At 43.9% G+C, this 22,023-nt stretch overlaps 1 protein-coding gene across 3 annotated transcripts in view; it reads left to right on the plus strand.

Annotated features, from left to right (window-relative positions):
• LOC111846757 (protein unc-13 homolog C-like) overlaps nt 1-22,023 on the plus strand; it is an 85,228-nt gene that overhangs the window by 34,378 nt on the left and 28,827 nt on the right. For all 3 annotated transcript variants that reach the window (XM_023817301.2, XM_023817304.2, XM_023817302.2), the window contains exons 14-18: nt 69-137; nt 2,012-2,101; nt 2,705-2,833; nt 7,120-7,253; nt 11,142-11,227. In XM_023817301.2, coding sequence (XP_023673069.2) covers nt 69-137; nt 2,012-2,101; nt 2,705-2,833; nt 7,120-7,253; nt 11,142-11,227 — 508 coding nt within the window. The remainder of the gene's footprint in view (nt 1-68; nt 138-2,011; nt 2,102-2,704; nt 2,834-7,119; nt 7,254-11,141; nt 11,228-22,023) is intronic.

The raw sequence follows: 22,023 nt of genomic DNA on the forward strand, positions 1-22,023 counted from the left end.
ATTCGAAGGCTGGGACAAACAGAGAACTCGGCCTCACCTGTGCACATCTACTTTATGGTTCCCCACAGAGGGAGAAGTTCGTCAAGCTCTTGGATCAGCTCCACAACTCCCTGAGGATTGACCTTTCCAAGTACCGGGTGTGTATGCAGGCGAGGGGGGCGAAGTGGGCCGGGGGGGGCAGTATTCCAGTTTAGGCTGTTCCTCATGCCAGTCTTACAGGAACCTGTTTCCCAAATAAATGTGAATGCCAGATTCAGCTGGTCCATAAACGTAAAATTATGAAACAAGAAACAAAATAACTCATTGAATATAATTTCATTGTCATTAAAAAACACATTTTCCCAGCATTATCAAATGTATTATCTTCTCACCTCCTTTTAGCCCCCACTGGTATAAACATATTTATCTGTCATTTCTGCAGTGCGAGAATAATTGTGACCAAGAAAATTTAATATTACAAATGACCTTATAATCAGGATATTATTGAAATGTAGCAAGCAGTACACACCACCATTTTATTTTTTCTTCCCTTTATGAAATCCTTCATAGTGTTTGTCGGTCAGTTTATAAGGAAATGATAACTTGCGGAGATCCACGTATCCTGGAGTTTCACGCTGAGGAATTATGAATCACGTTGGGTGATTTTAAATCCTTCATGCCGACAACGTTGAAGTCCTCTTTTATCTCCTGCAAAAACGCATCCCATATTAAAGGCAGTTCCACTTCAAGTATCCCGTTCAAAGGTGATGAATAAAAACCATGTACGAAAGGCAGAAGGCATTTTTCTATTCTGAAGACCTATTATCACATTCTTACATGCATTACAGTATATGCACTCAAATTGCAGGGATCAGGTGCTCAACTTTCCAAATGACAATACATCTGCTCTGAATAATCCTCTGCTTCTCTGCTTGGCCACATTGAGCAAAGGCATATATGTATACTGTCGTGCCCACCTGCCTCTTTTCCACATGTGAAAAACACGAGACAGACAAGCATAATGATACTGCAAGTATGGATTTCACCCTTTCCGTAATTCTAGGCTCAATTGGATTTACCTTGCTCAAAACAGCTGTCTGAACTGAACACAGCTCTGAGTCTATCTCCTACTCCCACTGCCATGCCGTAGTTTCTGAACACAGAAAGCAGCCATAAAGCTTGAATTCAGTCTTCACAGGGACCCTTCATACCTGTAATTCTAGTTTGACAAGCACTCCAGGGAGGTAGTGAAAGCAAGTGAGAATTCCCAGTTTTAAGCCCTGCTGTCTGCTGGGAAGACTCTACGTGTTTGGCCTTGAACATCTCTCACTTCTTCTCGCTGATGGGAATTCCGTAGGGAAGACCCCCAAAGCACAGCTGTTTCAGGGCTTTGGCCAATATATGACAAGTGATGCCAAAATGCAAAATTCATTGGTGTAAAATCACGCTGTGGAATGACAGCTGACAGCTTTCACAAATCTCAGGTAAAACAAACCCATGTAGCCACTGTCCGCACTCATATCTTGTGTACATATGCACGACATCAGGAATGTTTACATGGAACCGCTCTGCAGCTGGGAATTCCACAGCAACAAACCCATCATCCTGTATCCTTGTGGGAAGCGACGTCATCAATCACTCTGCCCACTTTATAATGTAATAGCACTTATAGCCTGTAACTTTTTTAAGGAAAGAGCCAAAGGATTTGTGGCACTCATCAGTGTTCCCAGTGACTAGAGGCATGGACAGAACAAAGCTATGATCCACAGTGTACCCAAAGCCACTTTTATGGACTTGACTTTAATGGGATTTTTATTTTATCACAAAGATGGCCGTGAATTGTTTTGACAGTGAATTATCTCCAAATGGGACCTTTTACGGTCCCCCTCATGGCTTCATTTTAACAACTTGTCTCCCAAGAAAGGCCAGCGCTTCCTTGAGGAAACAAGAAAAAAACACTCTTCCTCTAGGACTCAGACTGATTGAGAAAAATTGTCAACAGAGTTGGCTAATGCTACTTTCTGGTTATCAGGATAATTTCCCAGCCAGCAACCCAGAGAGGCTTCAGGACCTGAAGTCCACAGTGGACCTGCTGACAAGCATCACCTTCTTCAGAATGAAGGTAGGGAGATAATGTGCTCCAGTATGTTACACATCTGCAACCTTAACCGGTTCTCCTTGACGGCTTCAGAATTAGCAGATGTATTATATCCTGTTGTTAACTGAGGTCAGGACTTTCCTGCAGACTGGCACAAGCCAGCGTAGCAGATGTCAGGAGTGCCATGGTGGGGTGGGATTGGCCTCATTCTCAAAGAAGCAGACATAGGATTCATGTCTACTGTAGTGTCTTATTACATGAAAAGGAACTGTCAGTAAGCAAGATTGAGGATGGATGTCTCAGTGTAGGGGAAAGACCGTTTAATTATTGCGGTCTAATCACCAAAAATATTAAATAATCATCTGTTTTGTCACAAAGCCCCCAATGGCTAGGTTTGGCTGTGGGCTCAGTGTCAGCCTTGTTTTTCCTGAATGTTCTTCAGGTGTGTCAGACTCTTTGTGGGTTTGACCCATTCTATCAAACCCAAATAAAGTCTTCATTCCCTCCTCCCTTCCTCGTGGCACTTGGATCTATTCACTGTCCCGACTGGAACATGTGTTATGCAGTAGGAACAGCAGAAGCAGGTCATGTAAGCCGGCTGGACGTGGTTCTGATTGTGTTGTGCAGGTGCAGGAGCTGCAGAACCCACCACGGGCCAGCATGGTGGTGAAGGACTGTGTACGGGCCTGCCTGGACTCCACATACAAGTACATCTTTGACAACTGCCATGACCTCTACAACCAGCTACTGGATCAGGTAAGAGAACAATGTCAAGAGGCGTCATCTCAGTAGGAAGGACTTTGACCAAGTCTCGTTCCGTCCAGTAAATGCAAACATCTCGTCCCAAATTCCCAAGCACGGTTTTGCATGGATTATTAGCACATAAAATAAGCGTGTAATACACATAAAATCATTGTTCAAGTGTTTTAAATTGCCACTAAGCAAATTTACTAATTGAACTTTACTTCATTATCCACTTGAAATATGATCGTGACACATGAACTGTAACAGAGTGATGAAAACCGTATTTCTGACAATAGCTCCACAAAATGAAGATCATTCAGTCTTGAGATAGAAAGGAACAAGATGTCTGTGTGACTGACAAGGAAAAGTCACTACTGCGGTTATTCCTCACAATATTTACATATTGGATCATTCCAGAGCAGAACCATAGTCTCCCTAGAAAGTGTCTTGAATCCTCTTATTGTTGGTCCACAATGCTGAGAAACACACATTACAGCCTTTGAGTGACAGTGCATTATTGTTATCACTCCGCACCTCACCCTTGCTTTCAAATATAAAACCTGATCCTACAAAATCATGAGGGAAGTTCTGTACTAGTGTGAAATTATGTAAAAACATCTCCTGGGGTCTGCATGAGCAAGCAGCAAAATAGCTGATAATAGGTGTTTGAGGAGAAAGAAGGTAAGGTTTTTATAAAGAAGCGGAATGGAGCTACTGTAACGTGCACCGTGACTGTCGCGCTAACGCAGCCCTGGGCCGTTTGGTCCAGCCCGTCTGCACCAGCCCATTGTAAACACTGGAACAGCAATGGCGCCCGCATCACACAGACAGGGAGGAGAAGACCTGCAATTAAATAGTCCATGCTCTTTACAAGGGCTCTCAGTTCACAGCTACGCATGACGGTCGCAATAAAAATGCTGTTATAAAACCTTTATGTCAAGGAGCAAAAAGCTGCTGGTTAAAACACAGATGTTATGTGGTAGAGCTACAGCTATTTAGAATGTACTCACAGTCCATTAAAGTCATTAATAAATATGATCTGATTACCCAGAATATGTAGGTTTCCATTCTAGCAACTTGAGTGCAGCAGCAAAGCGTGCTTAGACTAAATATATATCTATAAATACTGTACTATTCACAAATATTCATCATGGACACCTGTAAGTCAATAGAAATTACGACACCATACTCGCAAACACACATTCAGATGTGAATTCTGTGGAAATCATTGTGCCATCGAGCTCATGCTGAAAATCCTCACTCTCCATTGGAGGTTCTGTGATGGAAGTTTGTAATGTGTGAGTTTTTTGATAAGAATGTAAGCCAGTTAAAAGCAGTAACTGGGACAGGGAGGAGTGGCTACAATGACTGGGCCATAGGACCAGTGAACTCTTGACTTTGCTAGACTGAGTGAAATCATTGGCACCTTTTATGGCTGCTTGTATGCCCTTTTATGGCAGAAATGGGCAATCAGAAATGGTCTGGTGCACCGTGGGCCATGGGAATTCAATGTGTGATAAATTTTAGACCTCCAATGGTTTTGCCTTTTTGCATGCTGTGCTTGGATGTGGATCAGCAGTCTGGACCTGGGTCAACATTCCTAATGCAGAACCAATGTGGTGTGGAATCAGCATGGCATAAAAACTTCAAACGCACTCAACAAACTCCAAAATATTCTGCACAGCAGATTAGCCTCCCACAGTGGCGTTTAATTATGCATGCCTCCTCATTGTCTGTGACATCCCTTCTGCTGCAAAACTATAGACCGTACTAAGCATCCACCCAGACAGTCCAAGGTCCCGCTGCCTCAAGCCTCTGATGAGACTGTAGTGTGGAGGCGGCCGGCTTGAGGCTTAGTCTGAGACTAAGCGCTTCTGCCATGGCAGCTCTCATATTAGCGGCTAATGACCATTAATGAACTCTGAAGATTGTCTCTGTTTACATGAAGAGGACATGGTGAAGACCACCCCAGTCTGACAGCTGTCTCTCTGTGAAGGTCAAACTATTGTTAAGAGATCCACCGACTTCCTGTCTTAAGGGAAAAAAAGCTTCTGAGACCTGCCTATTACTGATAATTGATTTGTTTACTCGGCTCACCTGCACTGTCGAAGTTAATTTCGTAGCGCGATGCTGTTTCTGACTTGGGCATCAGGTAGCAGAAGAAATCGAAGGACTTCCATTCCTTGCTTCTTGTGTTTGTGTTTGTGCAGGATAACTCGGTGTACAGATGGTTTTCTTCGTTTGTGTACAGGAAGACTTTGCTGTGTTTTTCTACACTTCTCACTTTGTTTGTTTCATTCTATTGTCTTTCCTTTTAATATGATCCTCAATACTCAAGGTGTAGTTCAATTTTTGCTAGAGCCCCAGGTTGTGAAATTATTGGAAGTAGCAATTGGCAGTGCAGAGGGGATCAAATCGAATCAAATCCATCTTGTGTCTCACTTGGCACACACACAGGAGGAAGAGTCTGCAAGCATTTGTAGCATTTAATGAACGATGAGCTCTAATCCAAAGAAATGTTTTCCCGGATGGCATGGATGGCATTGACATTCCCCTCCCCCCCCTCGCAACCCCACCCCTACCCCTCCCCGCCCACAAAGGATGCAGTCACATCAAATGTAGAAAACGGCACATGTCTGAAGGAACAGTGTCAGTCGGCCTCTGACCCACACGCATGCAAGTCGCACTGCGAAGATGACATTCCGTCATCAATGGTCTGTCCCTCCTACAGCTTTATACAGACTGAGCCGTCAAATGAAAATAAGATATGATCTAGCGAGCAGCCTGCTGCAGAGGTGTGGAATATTTGCGTCCACGATCCGCCCTGCCCTTTCATTTAGCCTTTGGGCTAAAGCCATAACGAGCGATCGGTGCACATTGACATTTGAAATATTGTGTCCCCCCCCCCCCCCCACACTGCACTGGCTCAAGGCAAATGTAAATAAAAGGGATGTGTGGCATGAGCCAAATCGAAGACAGGCCTTGCTCGAAACAGCACGACGCAGCAGGCGGGTGCCAAGCATGTGACTGGGGCCGCGTGTGTCCGCGTCGGTGTTTGCAAACGTTTCTTGGACGCAGTATCAGGGAAAACATGGCGGGCAGGTTGATTTAGGGAGGGCGAGCGGGACATGTTGGGCTGTGAAGGATCCATCAGGCGGACTCTGCAAAAGAAGGAGGCAAGTCTGGGCTGCCTTTGAAGGAGCCTTCGAAATGCGACAGCCTTGTCGCATTCGGGCTTTGAATGCCATCGTAGAAAGGTGCAGCCCCAGAATTCAGACACGCCCCATGATTGAAATGGCGTCTGATATGAACCCAGCGCCAGCACGACAGTAAACCAGCAGTATTTATCATGTGTTACCTTTCTGCTTTCAAAAAGAGAAACAAATATTAGAGATGGACGGCTGTGTGCATGTAGTCAAGTGGTAATTTGCTTATTGTGCCTTTAATTATAAAGGCCAGTATCACCCCGCTGGGACACTTTACTGTAATTATATTTGTTGGGTCTTACTTAAGCCTATAAAAAGTGAGACCTGGAACAGAGTTGTGGTGAAGGTCCAGGAGCAACACTCTACTTTCCAGTTTCAGCTTTTACTTATAATGTGTTGTATTGTGTATAGTGTCTATTTCGTGTTGACATTTTATTGCTATGTTTTAACTTATATTGTTTAAAGAACGGCTTACATCAAACGTATTTCATTTTATTTCGGTATGAGGAGTATTGTGGTGTTTTATTTTGTCACCAGCACATTTGTTGTTGGTGATGCTATTCTGCTCTTAAAGCTGAAATAAGACTTTAAAAGATATTGCCCTGACTCTGTTGTCTTTTATTCTTTTGCTGTACATTGGGTTTATATGAAGTGGTACTGCTCTCGGGCCCTAATGGCGGCCGGCTGAGCGTACCCTGGGGACAACAATGTGTCTATGCCTTATTTAAACTTTAAACTGGAGTCACTGCCACAAACACGCACACAAACACAAGAGTGCAATCATGTGGAGGCAGAATGTGAAAGAACTGAACCCAAGAGAACGTGTGTGGTGCAGAGAATTTAAGAATTTAAGAATTTCATCTTGAAATTGGGACATATTGTTCATAAATGTTTGAGTTTTATTAAATATTAAACTGAGTTTTTTTATGGTGCTACCAAGAAATCCTCCCCCCCCTAAGATGTGATAAACCCAGCAAAGGTGTCTATAAAAATCATTCTCAGGAACACTACTCGAGGTCATGTTCTCATACTGAATTATTCATCTTGACCTCACGCTTGTCGAACCCCCACCACCCTACCTCTCTCCGTCAGGCTAAGAAACAGGACGCTCCACGTGAGGAACAAGGGCCATCCATCAAGAACCTGGACTTCTGGCCGAAGCTCATCACCCTGATGGTGACGGTCATCGATGAGGACAGGACCGCCTACACCCCCGTGCTCAACCAGTGAGTTCCACACCTTTACAACACGGCTTCAGCCCCTTTTCTAGGATTTTTATCGCACTCGTTCTTGTTCTTTGCTTTGGCTACTTAAAGGCCTTTTCTTTTACAAACCACCAGAACGTTCTGTCAGCCTGATGGCATATAACATGCGAACGATCGACAGAACTACCCCCCCAGACAGCATAGCTCCCAGTATTTTAACTGGTCCCATATGCATCTCAGCCTTCTGCACGTCTAGGACAGGTGGTGGACATCAGCCCAGTTAAATCACACATTGGGTGACCAACATTATTTGGGAGTTTGACCCTGCTAGTGTGAGATGCAATTTTGTCTGCACAAGATTTTGAGATGAAGGTTCATATTATGGGTGTCACGGCCAATACCAGTATGTGAGAGTTTATAGGCTACATACAACAATGTAATATAAGTATTTGATATTGCAGTTTGGTTGCAGTAGTGTTGTTTTGTGTGGCATTAAGACAGAGAAAGAGAGAATGGGGATCTTAGGGTTCAGTAAAACTGATGAGAATGTGTCAGTGACAGGCTTCACTGGGCAGAAAGTACAGCCTAGTATTTAGCAGCAATAGAGGAGGCTACCAGGCCAGGAAGGCCACAGTCACTCATGCGTATCCATTATGCTGGAGCAGAAATATCACCACATTCACAGGAGAACGAAGCAGCACTTCTAAGATCCAAACCAGAGATCTGTTTCCCTAATAAATTATGAACAAGAGGAGAAGAGCAGCAGTTCTACTGCAGGTGGGGGGCACAGGGTTCTTTTACAGCACTCCTCTCCAATTCCCAAGGGGTACCAAGATGGAGACAGCGTTGTGCTTCCTCTGAGATTTACTGCACTGTTACTATGTGAGTAGTATCCATACCACACGCTAATGGTCCCGCTGGTTTGGGAGAAAGTAACCTTTTTAACCTCAGTGAACAGGCTCATGTTCTGTACTAAAACTCCAGCCTCAGCAGAAAACTGGGTTCTCTCATTTCATGTGTTGTACTAAACCACCGGGCCCAGTAGGAAGATAGGTTCAGTCATTCCATGTTCTGTACTAAACCACCGACGCTACTTCCTGTGAGCCTCCTTGATGTTGAATGATATACAGTGGTACCTCAGAACTCGAATTTAATCTGTTCAGAACTCCAGATCGAATCCTAAAAAGTTCGAGTTGTGATCGAATTTTCCCCATAAGAAATAATAGAAAAACAATTAATTGGTTCCCAACCCCAAAAAATGACACTTAAATATGTTTTTTTTAGCATTTAAACACAAAGTGAACCAGATAAAACATGAAGAGCATATACTGTGCTAAACACAGCTAAGCTCATTTATCAAAACAGTAATTTGTTAAGTAAGAAAATAAATATATCCAAACAATGTGTAAAGTTAAAAAAAACAATGTGTCCTGCCCCAATCGTCTGCTCCTTCCGTGTGCCTCGCCCCCTCGTTAACACCATGTGGAATCCCCGTGTGATCAGCTGTTTCTGGTTGATGTCATCAGTCCTCTGTATTTAGTCCGCGTTTCAGTTTGTTTCCCCAGTCCGGTCATTGTATTGTCCGTCTGCGTTTTGCCAAATAGTGTAAACATGCATGATGCTATCACAGCGAATGTGAGGCTCAGACTAAAGCTTTACCCTTTGTTTCCGCTGAGAGACGTGCCGCGTGACTCATTTCCCCGCGCGTACAAGTTATCTTAGGTCAGCGTTCACGGTTTGACTTCTGAGATTCAGATCGAGTTCTAGGTAATTTTTTTTCGAACTGGTTGGTTCGACTTTTAAGAAATTCGAGTTCTAATGAGTTTGAGAACTGAGGTACCATTGTAATTATGTACATATTGCAGTTTTTGGAAAATATCTCCATTATGTGAATAAGCTGAAATGATAAGTACTACTGTAACTAAATAAGGGGCATAGATTTGAAACTCTCCTTAATTTGCTGTCAGGTGTGATTTAGGTCATTAGTTTCATTGTCAAATATCCTTTGGACATTTCACCCCTACTCAGCATTTTTAGTTTGACCTTACTGACACAGAGGTGTGTCAATATGTGTCTTGCAGTCGATAGAGGATTTGGGCGTCGTCTGTGAGAAATTCCAGCTCCCTGGCCTATTTAGGCAGAAGCTGAAGTGGGAGAAACACTGACTGGTACATAGAGACCCTCTGCATAGAGCAACAGTGTTTGTTTATATTTAACAATGTGAGAAAATCATGCCCAAGTCAGGTAATAATGGCGAGGATGGAAGGCGATGGCAAGGATGGCGATGGCAAGGATGGAAGGCGATGGCAAAGATACTCTCGAGCGATTAATTGCTTATATCTGTGTTCTTTTTTTGGAATAGTTGGAATTCAGATGAAGATATGTTTGTAGTGGACCATTGTTTACATAAGTATAGCCAAATGGAAGAAACACACAGTCGCGGACAAAATTAAGAGACCACAGCACAATTTTTTGTTTCACTCATTTCTCAATTTATGGGTGTGTATCTGTGAATAATATATATTTTTCTGCAAGCTGCAGTCTGGTGGTTCTTCCCTGCTTCTCATTAATGAAGGGCTTCCTTGCTTTGTGGGACTTCAGTCCTGCTTCCAGAAGCCTGATACTAACTATCCTAGCAGTGTATCGCACACCTGCACTTAATGTTCCCCATTCCTTTTGAAGTTCACTTGATGTCATCCTTCGATTCATGAGAAACTGTCGGATAAGTTAACAGTCATCTCTGGCATTACAATGTCGCTTCCGCCCTTTACCTGGCTGGTTTCTGGTTGTTCCCAGTGTCTCCTGCTTCACCTTATTCTTCTGTAGTGTTGTCTTAAAATTTTGAACCTGAAAGCATCCTGCTGCGCAGCGTAGCCTCTGCCAGCAGAACCAATTAAACCATGATTTAAAAATGCAGATTTGTTTAATAATATACAGCGTTCCCTTCATTTTTTCCGTGGCTTTATTGTCTAGCTCATACTTTCACCATGCACTTCTCGTACCTAATATATGTCACCTTCTATGTGCAACGGTGAGCCCAGCTCATCTCAAATCTTCATTCCTGAGGTGATGTTTGAGTTCACGCAGCTTACTGTATTTGGTAGACAGCTGCTATATTTTGGAGGATCTCTCGGAGAAATTCGTGAACACCTGAAACGTTTATAGAGTCATTTGTAAGAAACTTCCGAATCGGTTTTCTGTCTTTAAATTTTTCATTTCACCCCATCAACCTACGGCCATTTTGGGCGGTGAAGTGTCCCCCCCCCACCCCACCCCACCCCCAGGCTTGCTATCAGGCTGCAGAGCTGTCAGGCTATCTGCCTCAGGGAAAACAGCAATGTGATACCCGTCTGGAAGCAGAGTGCTGCTCCTTTGGGGGGGGGGGGGCACAGGCTGGGGGGGTCCGATATAATGATTACAGTGACCAGGGCGAGAATGAATCACAAGAGAGTTGTACATACGGTGCTAGCATGCCTCAGTGGCATCTCTTCCCTTTTTTTGTGTGTGTGGGGGGGTGCTTCTTGTTTCATATTGGGACCATTACTCTCGGCGTAAATGACATCATGCCTTTCCTCGCCTGCCTAAGCAGCTTTGCAGCTGCGCATGACAACACGTTGCTATAGAAACAGAACGATACTCTCAGTCGATATTTAATGAGAAAATGACGTTATCTAGAAAAAGGATACACTTCCATCTCCTTCTGAGATCTTCAGCGATAAGGGTTTTGACGTCAAATACACATGGCAAATATATTCATGTATATATTTGTATAATAGCCTGCATTGACTGGCTTGAAGGTCATTGTCTAACTCTGAACCCACTGCATTATGGGAGTATGAGAGTGTAGCTTTAAATCTCAGTGTCCCTCCATATGTAAACACCTATCTGTCATCTGAAATCTAATTTCAGGTTTCCACAAGAGCTGAACATTGGAAAGATCAGTGCAGAGGTGACATGGACTCTCTTCGCCATGGACATGAAGTACGCCATGGAAGGTCAGCTGTGAACCACGGAAAAGCTGTGTGTATGTGTGTGTGTGTGTGTGCGGGAGTGGATTAGGGTTATATTACCAAATTTCCCCCACAATGTACTAAAAACCTGTTTTTTGACATTGTGGGGACCCTTTTTCAGGTGCCAAAAGTCTTGTATTTTGTTTGTTTACTTATGGTTAAGGTTACGGCTGGGTAGGGGTTAAGGTTGTCATGTTGGGATTACAGGTTTCTCCATAGGGATGAATGGAGAGTCCCCACAAAGATATAATTACAAACCTGTGTGTGTGTGTGTGTGTGTGACCGCTCTGTGGCTCCCCCGGTGCCTCTCTCTGGGTCAGTCCCACAGCTAAGATCTGTGTGAGGTGTGTTCTGTCTAGTGAAGGCTTGTTGGCTTGTTACCTTAATCACTTCATTCCTGTCATAGTTCAGGAATCCGTCTAGATTACAGGATACTATCGATCACTAACAGGAGAAGAGGACAGGATTTGCTTTTTTAATCAAGATAAAACATGAATCCTACAGTTGACGTCTTAATAAACTAAAAGCTAGATGTGGCATTGGATTATTGTTCAAGGGCCCTAATTAGCCTGGTTGTCAAATTACCAGAAGGTAATAGATCCAGTAAAACATCGGATATTGCAGCTGTACCCTTGACAGAGGAGCTTGTTTATTATAAAAAGAAAGAAAAACCATGACATACAAAAATTTGCGGTACATTTACACACCATGACTAAAATGGCTCCAGTAAACATATCTAAAAGCGAAAATCAGAAGTACTGTATGTTACATACATTTATGGGGAGGTAATGCTATGGATTATTGTGCATCAAAATGCTGGCATGAGGAAATTCTGTTGAATAGAAGACACATTTTCAGACTGCTGTCTGTCATATTAAACACTCACCTTATAAAATTAAGGTTGATTGCAAAGGGGAAGCATGGAAACCACATATTTATGCTGGTGACCGTCAGTTGGATGTATGCGTTCGGATTATTTATCAGAGAGAGCGGATAAAGCAGGGAGAAAAGGTCAGGCCGCGTGAAGTCCTTGGCTGACGGGTGAAGAGCTTTGCTGAAAGCCGCACCACTCAGCGACTGGGATGTATCTTCAGGCTCACATGTGCATGATACTGGTGGCACTGCAGCTTGCCTTTTGAAGAACTGCCTGGTATTGACAGCGGGGCTGCATGGAGGCACATGGAGACACGTTGATTTTAAGGGGATGACATGGATGTTCTGGGGCAGCTCAGGGTTAGATTCAAATCTGCAACCTGATGTACGGCAGATTTTCCCGCAAATGCCTCTCAGCAGCCGTTGGCTCATGGAGACCGGCGCCCAATTCCTTGCTAAAGTATCACTCCTCCCCATCCTGTCTGCATAGTGTGGGGCGAGCTCTGGCAGCGCGTCGAAGTCACCGTGAAAACCAGCCGGTTTGCGCACCATGCGTTCGCAGAAAGTGTCGCTAGGCGGAGCAGACTGCCGAGTCAGCGCAAACCCACAGCAGCTCTCACTCCAGGCTGTCGTACATCTGAAATAAAGCTCACACACTTTACCCAAATTATCAGCTGTCACCTGCGACTGCGAGGACAGTGATAAACTGGGTATAATTCCCGTGCACTTTAGATTAAATAACTCCAGATTAAGGTCCTCCAGGGACTCAAACTGGAACCTTCTGCTGACAAATCCAGTTCCTTAACAAGAACATCCCCACGGCTGTAAAGTTAAATATACAGTAATCCATAGAGAGGAAAAAGAATTGTGTTCCCTGGGGGTGATGGGGGGGGGGGGGACAACATTTATAACAGTTAGACTTCCCACTTAAAGGGGAAACGTTCCAAAAGAGGATGTTTTGACATGTGCTCCACATGTATCATTTTCTGTAATTTTTATAGTAAACTATCAGCCATTCATCACCCAAACACATCCCCAGTCAGTACTGGGTTATGGGTGGGGAAACTCCCCGGATGGGGCACATACACAATGGGAAATGGGAAACCCGCACAGCAAGGGAAGGGCATGTGAGCTCCATATGCGGACCGGGGGGCCGTTCACACCCCCCACCCTGGAGGGCTGAGATGTCAGTACTGCCCACTGAGCCGCGCAAGGTCACTTATCCAGTCCGAGGTCACGCATCATTTTTATTATTGTTGTTCTTGATAAGGTTGAATAGTTCATATAATAGTTTGAATAATATTAAACGAAACCCGTTAACTCATGGGTGCAAATTAGCTTTGCGGAAACTACGGAATAGCTTCCTCCGTTACGAAAATTAATGAGAATTCCCTGCAATTTTACAGGATAAGTGACATCCTTGCTGCCAGAGGATTTTCCTTATTCAAAGTCATTTTCCTGCAGGATTATAGAGTTACCTGAAGAAAAAAAAATTACACCAGCCACCAGAATGCTCTAATTTTAACATGCCATCGCTCTCTCTACACTATTTACATATTTATGTTCATATGGAACATAATGCCGCTGTTGTCCTTCACCCTGCTAATGTGATTACATCTCAAAATGATTTTATGAATGTGGGTTTCTTTTTGAATATATGGCTTTGGACATTTATTGGAATGGAATTTCATTATGCAGTTTTTCTGTCGAGGTGTCTCGGTGCCATGTGGAGAGGCCGTACCCACGTACTATTTAAGAATCTCGAATTTCACACCTCATGCCCCGGCTTTGGCCTCCCAGTCGCGTCCGTTCACTGGGCAGCAGAAAGAACAGCCAGGTGCTATCAGGAATCGTCTGTTCGTGCCGTGGTCGCCTCAGCCAGAGGACACCCAGGCCATCTCCTTCTGATCGAACTGGGCCCACATCCAACCGTCTTACCTGTCTAAACACTTTCCTAGCTGGCTAGAATTTGGGCGGAAACTGAATATCATGTTGTCAGGAATAAAGGATCCTTAAGGTTATGTATTATTCAGTTTCAGTTTTAGCCAATGTTCTAACAGTCCAGAAACTCCAAGAGAAATTGAAGACCTGAAACGCTGAAGCGCTTAAGGCAGCGGGATACTTCCTGTGGTTGTTTGCCGCTGACAAATGATGCGCGAACAGAACCTCGTCACCATGGTAATGTGTGAATTTGGTGATTGCCAGAGGAGCAGCCAGAGGCTCCTGAGAAACTGGGCCTGTGATACCTGATTTCACATTTACAATCAGTCCCACGCCTGGGCTAAACACGCACAGGCGACAAAAGGAACCCTTCCTTTGTGTTGCACAGGAATGTGATGCAATTGTGCGCATGGAAATGGACCGAAGCGAATCCTTAGACAAAAAGACAACAGCAAGCTTTTGTCTGTTGAATGAAAATGGCCTTTTTCAATACGATTCATGTTTGTGCTGTAGAAAGGCAGTAATTCCGTCTTTATGAATTCATCATATCCGTATCATCAGAAGGTTCGCATCTCGGCCCCACGGCTTCACTCTGCGGACCGACTGCGAGCTCCTCTGAAACAATGGCAAGGGGAACGGGCTCTTCTTGGCAGCCCTGCTAATTGGCCCACAGAAGATATGTGATTAATGGTTTGCTGCTTGCAGGACTGGTCAGGGGACAGGACGGAGTCTCCTGCTCCACACCTGCTTTTATCTTTGCCTCCCATAAGAAGCTGGGACTGGGATAATCTCTGCACAAAGGCTTTGGTGCAGATGAGCTTTGATTTATATCATACACTCCTTAGTTTCTCCAGTTCTCTCTCTCTCTCTCTCTCTCTCTCTCTCACTCTCTCTCTCTCTCTCCCTCTCATATAATTTCTGCTAACATTAACCCATCATTTCTGCATTTAAAAATGACATATTACATGCTGTGAATATTAATTAACTGCATAATGTATCTGGTATATGCAGGTATGTGTTATTCCTCCCACCAAAATAGTTAGTGAGCAAAGCGTGAACAAGGCCACTTTAAGGAAGGCTGTGGAGGTCGTGGAAAAATGAGCAGAGAGCCCAAAAGCCAAAGCACTACAGAAACCAGCAAATTGATTCAGTGAAGAGTATTTAACCCTGGTGTGAGTGTGTAACACCCTGAATAAAGGGGAAATATAAATAAACACTCAAACACGATGCTTCTCCTGTGGTAGCATCACTGAGAATTTATGTATATTATTTTCAAAACATCTGCAGAGATACATTGTTTTGTCCAAAATAAAATATTCCAACAATTAAATATGCATTTATAAGGTTATGCTCAAAACAGAATATTGCACCAATTATATGTGCTTTCAGCTCATCCAGTTGTCAGCACTGAACGTGATTCCATTCTGCTGTACAGGTAAGTATTACAAGGGTCTATTAATCAATAAACATGACCTTAAATTTACAAATGAGAATTTACAGAAAGTGACCATACAAACAAAAAAAGAATGCATATAGCACTTGTCCTTTAGTTGTATCCGCTCCTTATCATGGAGACTCACTTACGAATAAATGCGTAACAAAGTACACCCACAAATATATCAAAACCCAAATGCTTTGTGTGCGTCTTACTGAGCTTGACCCGGGCAGAGTGCACACTGTACAACAAGCTGGCCGTAGATCGTTCGATTTCCGCCACCAGGGGAAAAGTTTTAGCTAGCCGCTTAGCCATATACTAAATAACAATTTACAACTGAGAATACCGCTTCAAAACACACTCAATATACATTCAGGATGTTAATAAAACACAAATAAAACAGCGCAGCAAACAGATTAACAATTCAGGAGATAATTTGCTCATACCGTACCTGAATAAAGGGGAAATATAAATAAACACTCAAACACGATGCTTCTCCTGTGGTAGCATCACTGAGAATGAGGCATCGCGCCGAAAGTTTCCCCTTTCCGCTTCCGCAGACCTAATCAATCAATCCGTTATGAGTGGAAAGGCTCAACAGGTAGATCGCAAATTAAATATAGATGAAATCCTTTTCTTCTTGTAAGCTTTTTACAGAGCTTTGGTATATTAACCTTTTTTAAGTAAACCTTTGTTTTTATCAGACATTATATGTTTATAATTATGAATTTATTATTTATTAAAATAACTTTTTTCCAAAACTACTGTGTCAGTTTCCTAATAAAATTAACCTATCACACACTCCCCGACAAAATCAGATGTCGTCCCGACATCTCAAAATGTATGACTTCAAGGATTCCCAACCTGATATGTTCTAGTTCTCTTAACTACGTCTTTGGGAGACTACCAATGTAGCGACTAATCACAGTATAACAATAAACATAGATGCACTGGCTATACATGACCACATCAAACCTAGTGATCTTTCCTTTTCAGTATCCATTGTACGTCTAATATGTTTTTATGAATAAGGGTTGGTAAACTTGGAATTGATTTGTCCACATAGTCACTGGCTGAACTCCTCTATGCAGCATGGGTTGATACTGGTAAGGCATTTCATTTGCATGTGCTACATTATAGCATGTTGGGGTCCCAAGCTGGTCATAGGTGAATATTTTAGGGGCTCGCCTCTCTCTCCTAGGTAAGTCACGTACTTGCGCTGTGTCCTCTTCACCTAAATCTGGATGCGGGGATACTGGGATCTCATCAGTCTCATTCTGTGCTTCTTCAACTAGTTGAGCATCCTCACTCTGATCATCTTCCTGCAACACATTCTCTTGCTGTATCTCAGACTCATTCATGGTTGTCATGGATGTTTCTTCAACCACTGGTCTGTTATCACTCAGCACTGGTGTCCCTTGATCACTATCCTCTGGTATACTGGTATGCTCAATAATCCTTCCCTCAGTGGTTGCTTGAGGCTGTACTACTGGCTTGTAGTAGTACACACATCCATCTCCGTCGGTTTCCTCTTCCCGGTCTGCATTCTCGGCATCTGTCACAGTCTTTCTTTTCCTTTGTTTTGATACTGCTTTTGGCTGGGTCTCCAGGGGTAAGTGATCACATGGCAGCAACAGGTTGCGATGTATGGTTCTTGATCTTCCTCTCCCCTGTTCAGGCTTAATTTCATAAACTGGAGTGTCCTTTCCGACTTGGCGGATTACAACATGGATATTCTGTTCCCAGTGATTGCGAAGCTTTCCAGTGCCTCCTCTAGGTGTCAAATTTCTAACAAGGACACGATCACCAGGATACAATACTGAGCTTTTCACTTTCTCATCGTAATATCTTTTATTTCTCTCTGTTGACTTCTTTGCATTCTCTTGTACTATGTCATATGCTTCCTGCATTTCTCGTTTCCATCTTTCCATATATGTTCGATGGTCTGTTTTTCCTGACTCAGAGGTGAAACCAAACAAAAGATCAATAGGTAACCTTGGAGACCTTCCAAAGAGGAGGTAAAAAGGGGAAAAGCCCGTTACCTCACATCGCGTACAGTTATATGCATAGATTAACTTATTCAGAGACTCCTTCCAATTTGTCTTCTGTCTTTCAGTAAGTGTCTTTAGCATTTGTAGCAACGTTCGATTAAAACGTTCGACTTGCCCGTTTCCTTGTGGATGATAGGGTGTCGTTCGCGATCCTAGTATACCACAGTTCTTTTTCAGCTGGTGAAAGAGCTGGTTCTCAAATTCGCCACCTTGATCGTGGTGTATCCGCATCGGTAGTCCAAACTTCAGGGCATAATCATTGAATATTCGATCAGCGACCGTCTTGGCAGACTTGGAGGTGGTGGCATAAGCCTGCGCAAAACGAGTGAAATGATCAACGATTACCAATATATATTCATATCCGCCACTACATTTGTCCAAGTGGAGAAAATCTATTGATACCAGTTCGAACGGCTGTGTAGTGACAATACTGGTAAGAGGTGCCCGTGTTTCTTTAGATGGTGCCTTTTGCTTCAGACAAGTACAAGTCCTTGCCACATAATGTTCAATTTCCTTTTGCATGTAAGGCCAAAAGAATCTCTCTCTGATCAGTGATGTTGTTCGATCAATGCCTTGATGGCCCATCTCATCATGCAACTCCTGTAATACAGTGGCTTTATATCTCCCAGGTAATACAAGCTGTGTCTTATCTGTTGTCTTTCTGTGGAGAATGCCATTTTCATCAACATGAAGTCTTTCCCACTCACGCAGTAGACACTTACTTTGCTTGCTGAGGGCATCAAGTCCATGTCCTGATGGCTTATTGTCCTTCACCTTACATTGCATTACTGGACCAATGTCCTTGTCATCTTGTTGTGCCTGTCGAATCTCAGCAACTGAGAATGGTTTACATGTCTCTTCACTCTCTGCTGTACATTGGAAGGAGGTAAGTACTTGGTAAACCCATGGTGAGCTGGAGTCTTGAGTCTCAACAGCTTGGGTTGTTGCTGCCACACAATCTGATGTAAACTCTTCAGTACACTGTCCAATCATCTCTTCGACATTTACAGGCATTCTTGACAGACTGTCAGCATCCACATTTTCTTTACCGGGACGGTAACGGATCGTAAAATGGAAGTCTGCAAGCTCTGCTACCCACCTGCATCCGGTTGCGTTGAGCTTGGCACTTGACAGGACATATGTGAGCGGATTATTATCGCTGAATACCGTAAATGTAGGCGCATAATACAGGTAATCTCGGAATTTTTCTGTGATCGCCCACTTCAAGGCAAGGAATTCCAATTTTCCCGAGTGAAGATGGTAATTACGTTCAGCGGCAGTCAATGTCCGGGAGCCATAAGCTATCACACGGAGTTTCCCATCTTGTCGTTGATATAAAACTGCCCCAAGACCTTGATTAGAGGCATCTGTATGGAGGATGAATGGTTGTGAGAAGTCTGGGAACCCGAGGACTGGCGGCTCAACCAGACAGTCTATTAGCCGTTCCATAATGCATTGATGTTTTTCAGTCCACTCTATCGGTTTGTGTGACGGTACTCCTTTTCTCTTCCCTGTAAATCGTCTTGTGTTTATCCTATTTTGGGGTACATTATCTTCTGTGGTCCCTTTCAGTAAGTCATAAAGTGGCCCCGCGATACGGGAGAAGTCCTGTATGTACTGCCGGTAATAACTTAACAAGCCCAGGATTGCCCGTAGTTCTCCCACATTTCTTGGTTTCTTCTCCTTCAAAGCTCTCACTGCAAGGGTGTCAGCTGGATCGATTTTGCTACCTTCAGGTGAAACAATCCTTCCCAGATAGCGGACCTCACGTTTAAATAATTCACACTTACTGGGTTTTAGTTTGATTCCATGCTTTCTCAACAGCTGAAGCACCTTCCTGACATGGTCCACATGGTCTTCAAATGACTGACTGTACACTAGAGTATCATCCAGGTAGGGGACACAGATGTTGTCTCGCACATCTTCCAAACACTCTTCCATACAGCGTTGGAAGGTTGCCGGTGCGTTCATTAGCCCGAATGGAATCCTAATCCATTCATACAGGCCCCATGGTGTCACAAATGCAGTCAAAGGCCTGCTGCCTTCCTCCATAAAACCCTGGTGGTAGGCCTTCCCCTGGTCTAGTAATGAAAACCATGAGTGGCCACCAAGACTGTCAAGGATGTCCTGCACCCGAGGAATCGGTTGGCGATCAGGATGGGTCTTCTTGTTTAGCTCGCGGTAGTCCACGCAGAGACGTAAGCTACCATCTTTTTTTCTTACGCAGACAACCGGTGAGGCATAAGATGAGTTGGACTTTTTAACCCATCCCTGTGCAATAAGGTTGTGCAGATAATCTTTCATTTCTTTATATAGAGGCTTGGGCACAGATAGGTAAGTACGCGCTACAGGATCCATATCCTTCAACGAGATTCTCAACTTCAGTTTCTCTATACACCCAATGTCATCATCTGATTTGGAGAAGGTGGAGCATTCCTTGCGAAGCATGTTCTGCACTACTTCTTTTTCGGATTCATTCAGATGGCTCAGGTCAATTGGTGGATCCCATGAAGGGTCAGTAACCTGCTCACTCTCTGCATTCACTCGACTCACTGAGGCGGGAAAGCGATGGTTGGGTTTCTCTAAAATGGTAGCTGGGTACACGGCCTGAACTTGCTGCATGGTACCCACCATAGTTTTTCCCAACAACTCAATATCGTGATCAGTAGGGTTTTGTACGTCGAGGGCAATATAAGATGGAACACCACTCCTGAGTTTTACTAAGGTCTCACAAAACTCAAGGCCCTCGGCCCACTGGGGATTTACATCAGGCTCAAAGAGAAGTGTAGTGTCCTTCTTTAGTGGTTGTGTTTGCACTCTACAATCGATCTGCACAGAGGTGTGTTTTGGTACAATGACTTTCCCTTTTGTTGTTTTCACGATATAGTCACATGACTGTTCAGCAGACACTAGATCAATGAAGGCAGCAACATTTTCTTCCTCAAGACTTGGGAAAGCCGCTCTTAAGGTCTCATATAACTCCCGTGCTTCCATAGCATCCAGCTGTGCTGTAGTGATGGTCTTCACTATTCGCTCAATGACATTGAAGCCTAGGATGGGCTGTGAGAGTCTTCCACCCTTCATCACCAGCATGGGGACAACAAGTTCTTTGGGGTCAGCGTCATCTGCAGCCAATCCAAAAGTGACCTCAATGAAGCCAGTATAAGGCATGCTCTGCCCGTTAGCAGCCGTGATTTTCAAATCATCAGGTGCATCAAGTAACTCAGAGATATCCCTTAACTTCTCATTTGGCAGATGTCTCCCTTTCCATCTTTCATCAACAATACACACTTGAGAACCTGTGTCCCATAAAGCTCGAGTTCTACAGCCTTGTATGTAGCACTCAACCATACACCTTTTCCCTACCAAAGCAACAAGACGAGACCGGCTGTCCTGTTTCTTGGGGCTGGTGGCATTCACCCTTACGTCAAAACTCTGGTTTACCTGTGAGTGAAGATGCCTGTTGCACCGATTTCTATGTATAAGCCAATGTTCAGCTTGACAGATTTTAGAACAGTAGGCGTCTTTTTTACAGGAGGCACACCTCCTGAGTCTCTGGTCCCACCCAGGGACGCCACAGTGGGAGCAATGCTGCCGGGACATTCCACCATTGCTGGTTACTCCCTGCCCCGTGGGGGTAACCCTCTTCCATTTAAAGAATCCTCTTTATCTAGTCTGGATCCTCTTACCCTGCATCCTGCGAAGAAGTGCTCACTACTACCACATCTGTAGCAATGTGTGCAATATTCACTTCCACTCCGCTGGCAGCTGATGCATTTTCTTAGGCGTGCACGGTTCAGGGCAGGATACTGACCCTGTGGTGCAAACCTTTGCTTATATTGGGCTGTGTCTCCTCTCCATCCTGGTCCTTGGGGAGGCCAGCAGTTTTGTGATGGATACTGGAACTGTGGAGGGGGAATGCACTCTTGCGCTACTGCTGGAGCCAAATATTGCGTCTGTGCTGGGTTAGGCTGTTGGATTGATTCTCTGATTTGTGCAACTTCAGCACCTAAATTTTTCAATAATGCCATATCAGAACGCATTTCTTTCAGTTCATTTAATACAGCAGACTGGGCTTTACTGGTATATTCCCAATGTGTGTTTTTACCTCTTTTAGCTACTGGCGTGTCATCAGATTGAACTGACTGCACAGTGGTTGGCCGCTGTTGGGTAAGTAGTTTCTTTTTATTTTGCCTCTCTGCTTCATTTGCGCAGGCAATGTTAAGTTTCTCGAGGAGCAGCTCATCACTTGTTGTTGTTTGTTGCAGGAATGGTTGGAGGTCGCTTCTGATGTTATCATTCTGCAGGCCTGTCAATACGGTATGGAGAAACATACTCTGTACAAGCACCGGATCATACTTTAAACCCGATTCTGCTTCTTGTGAGGCAAACAGGATTTTTTGTCTCAAATCTAGGGCGCGGATCAAAAAGTTTTGTGGTGTTTCCTTACTGCCTTGCACCTCTGAGGTGAGCTGCTTATA

This window comes from Paramormyrops kingsleyae, chromosome 13 (genome assembly GCF_048594095.1).
Source record: "Paramormyrops kingsleyae isolate MSU_618 chromosome 13, PKINGS_0.4, whole genome shotgun sequence".
In the NCBI taxonomy this organism is placed as follows: domain Eukaryota; kingdom Metazoa; phylum Chordata; class Actinopteri; order Osteoglossiformes; family Mormyridae; genus Paramormyrops; species Paramormyrops kingsleyae.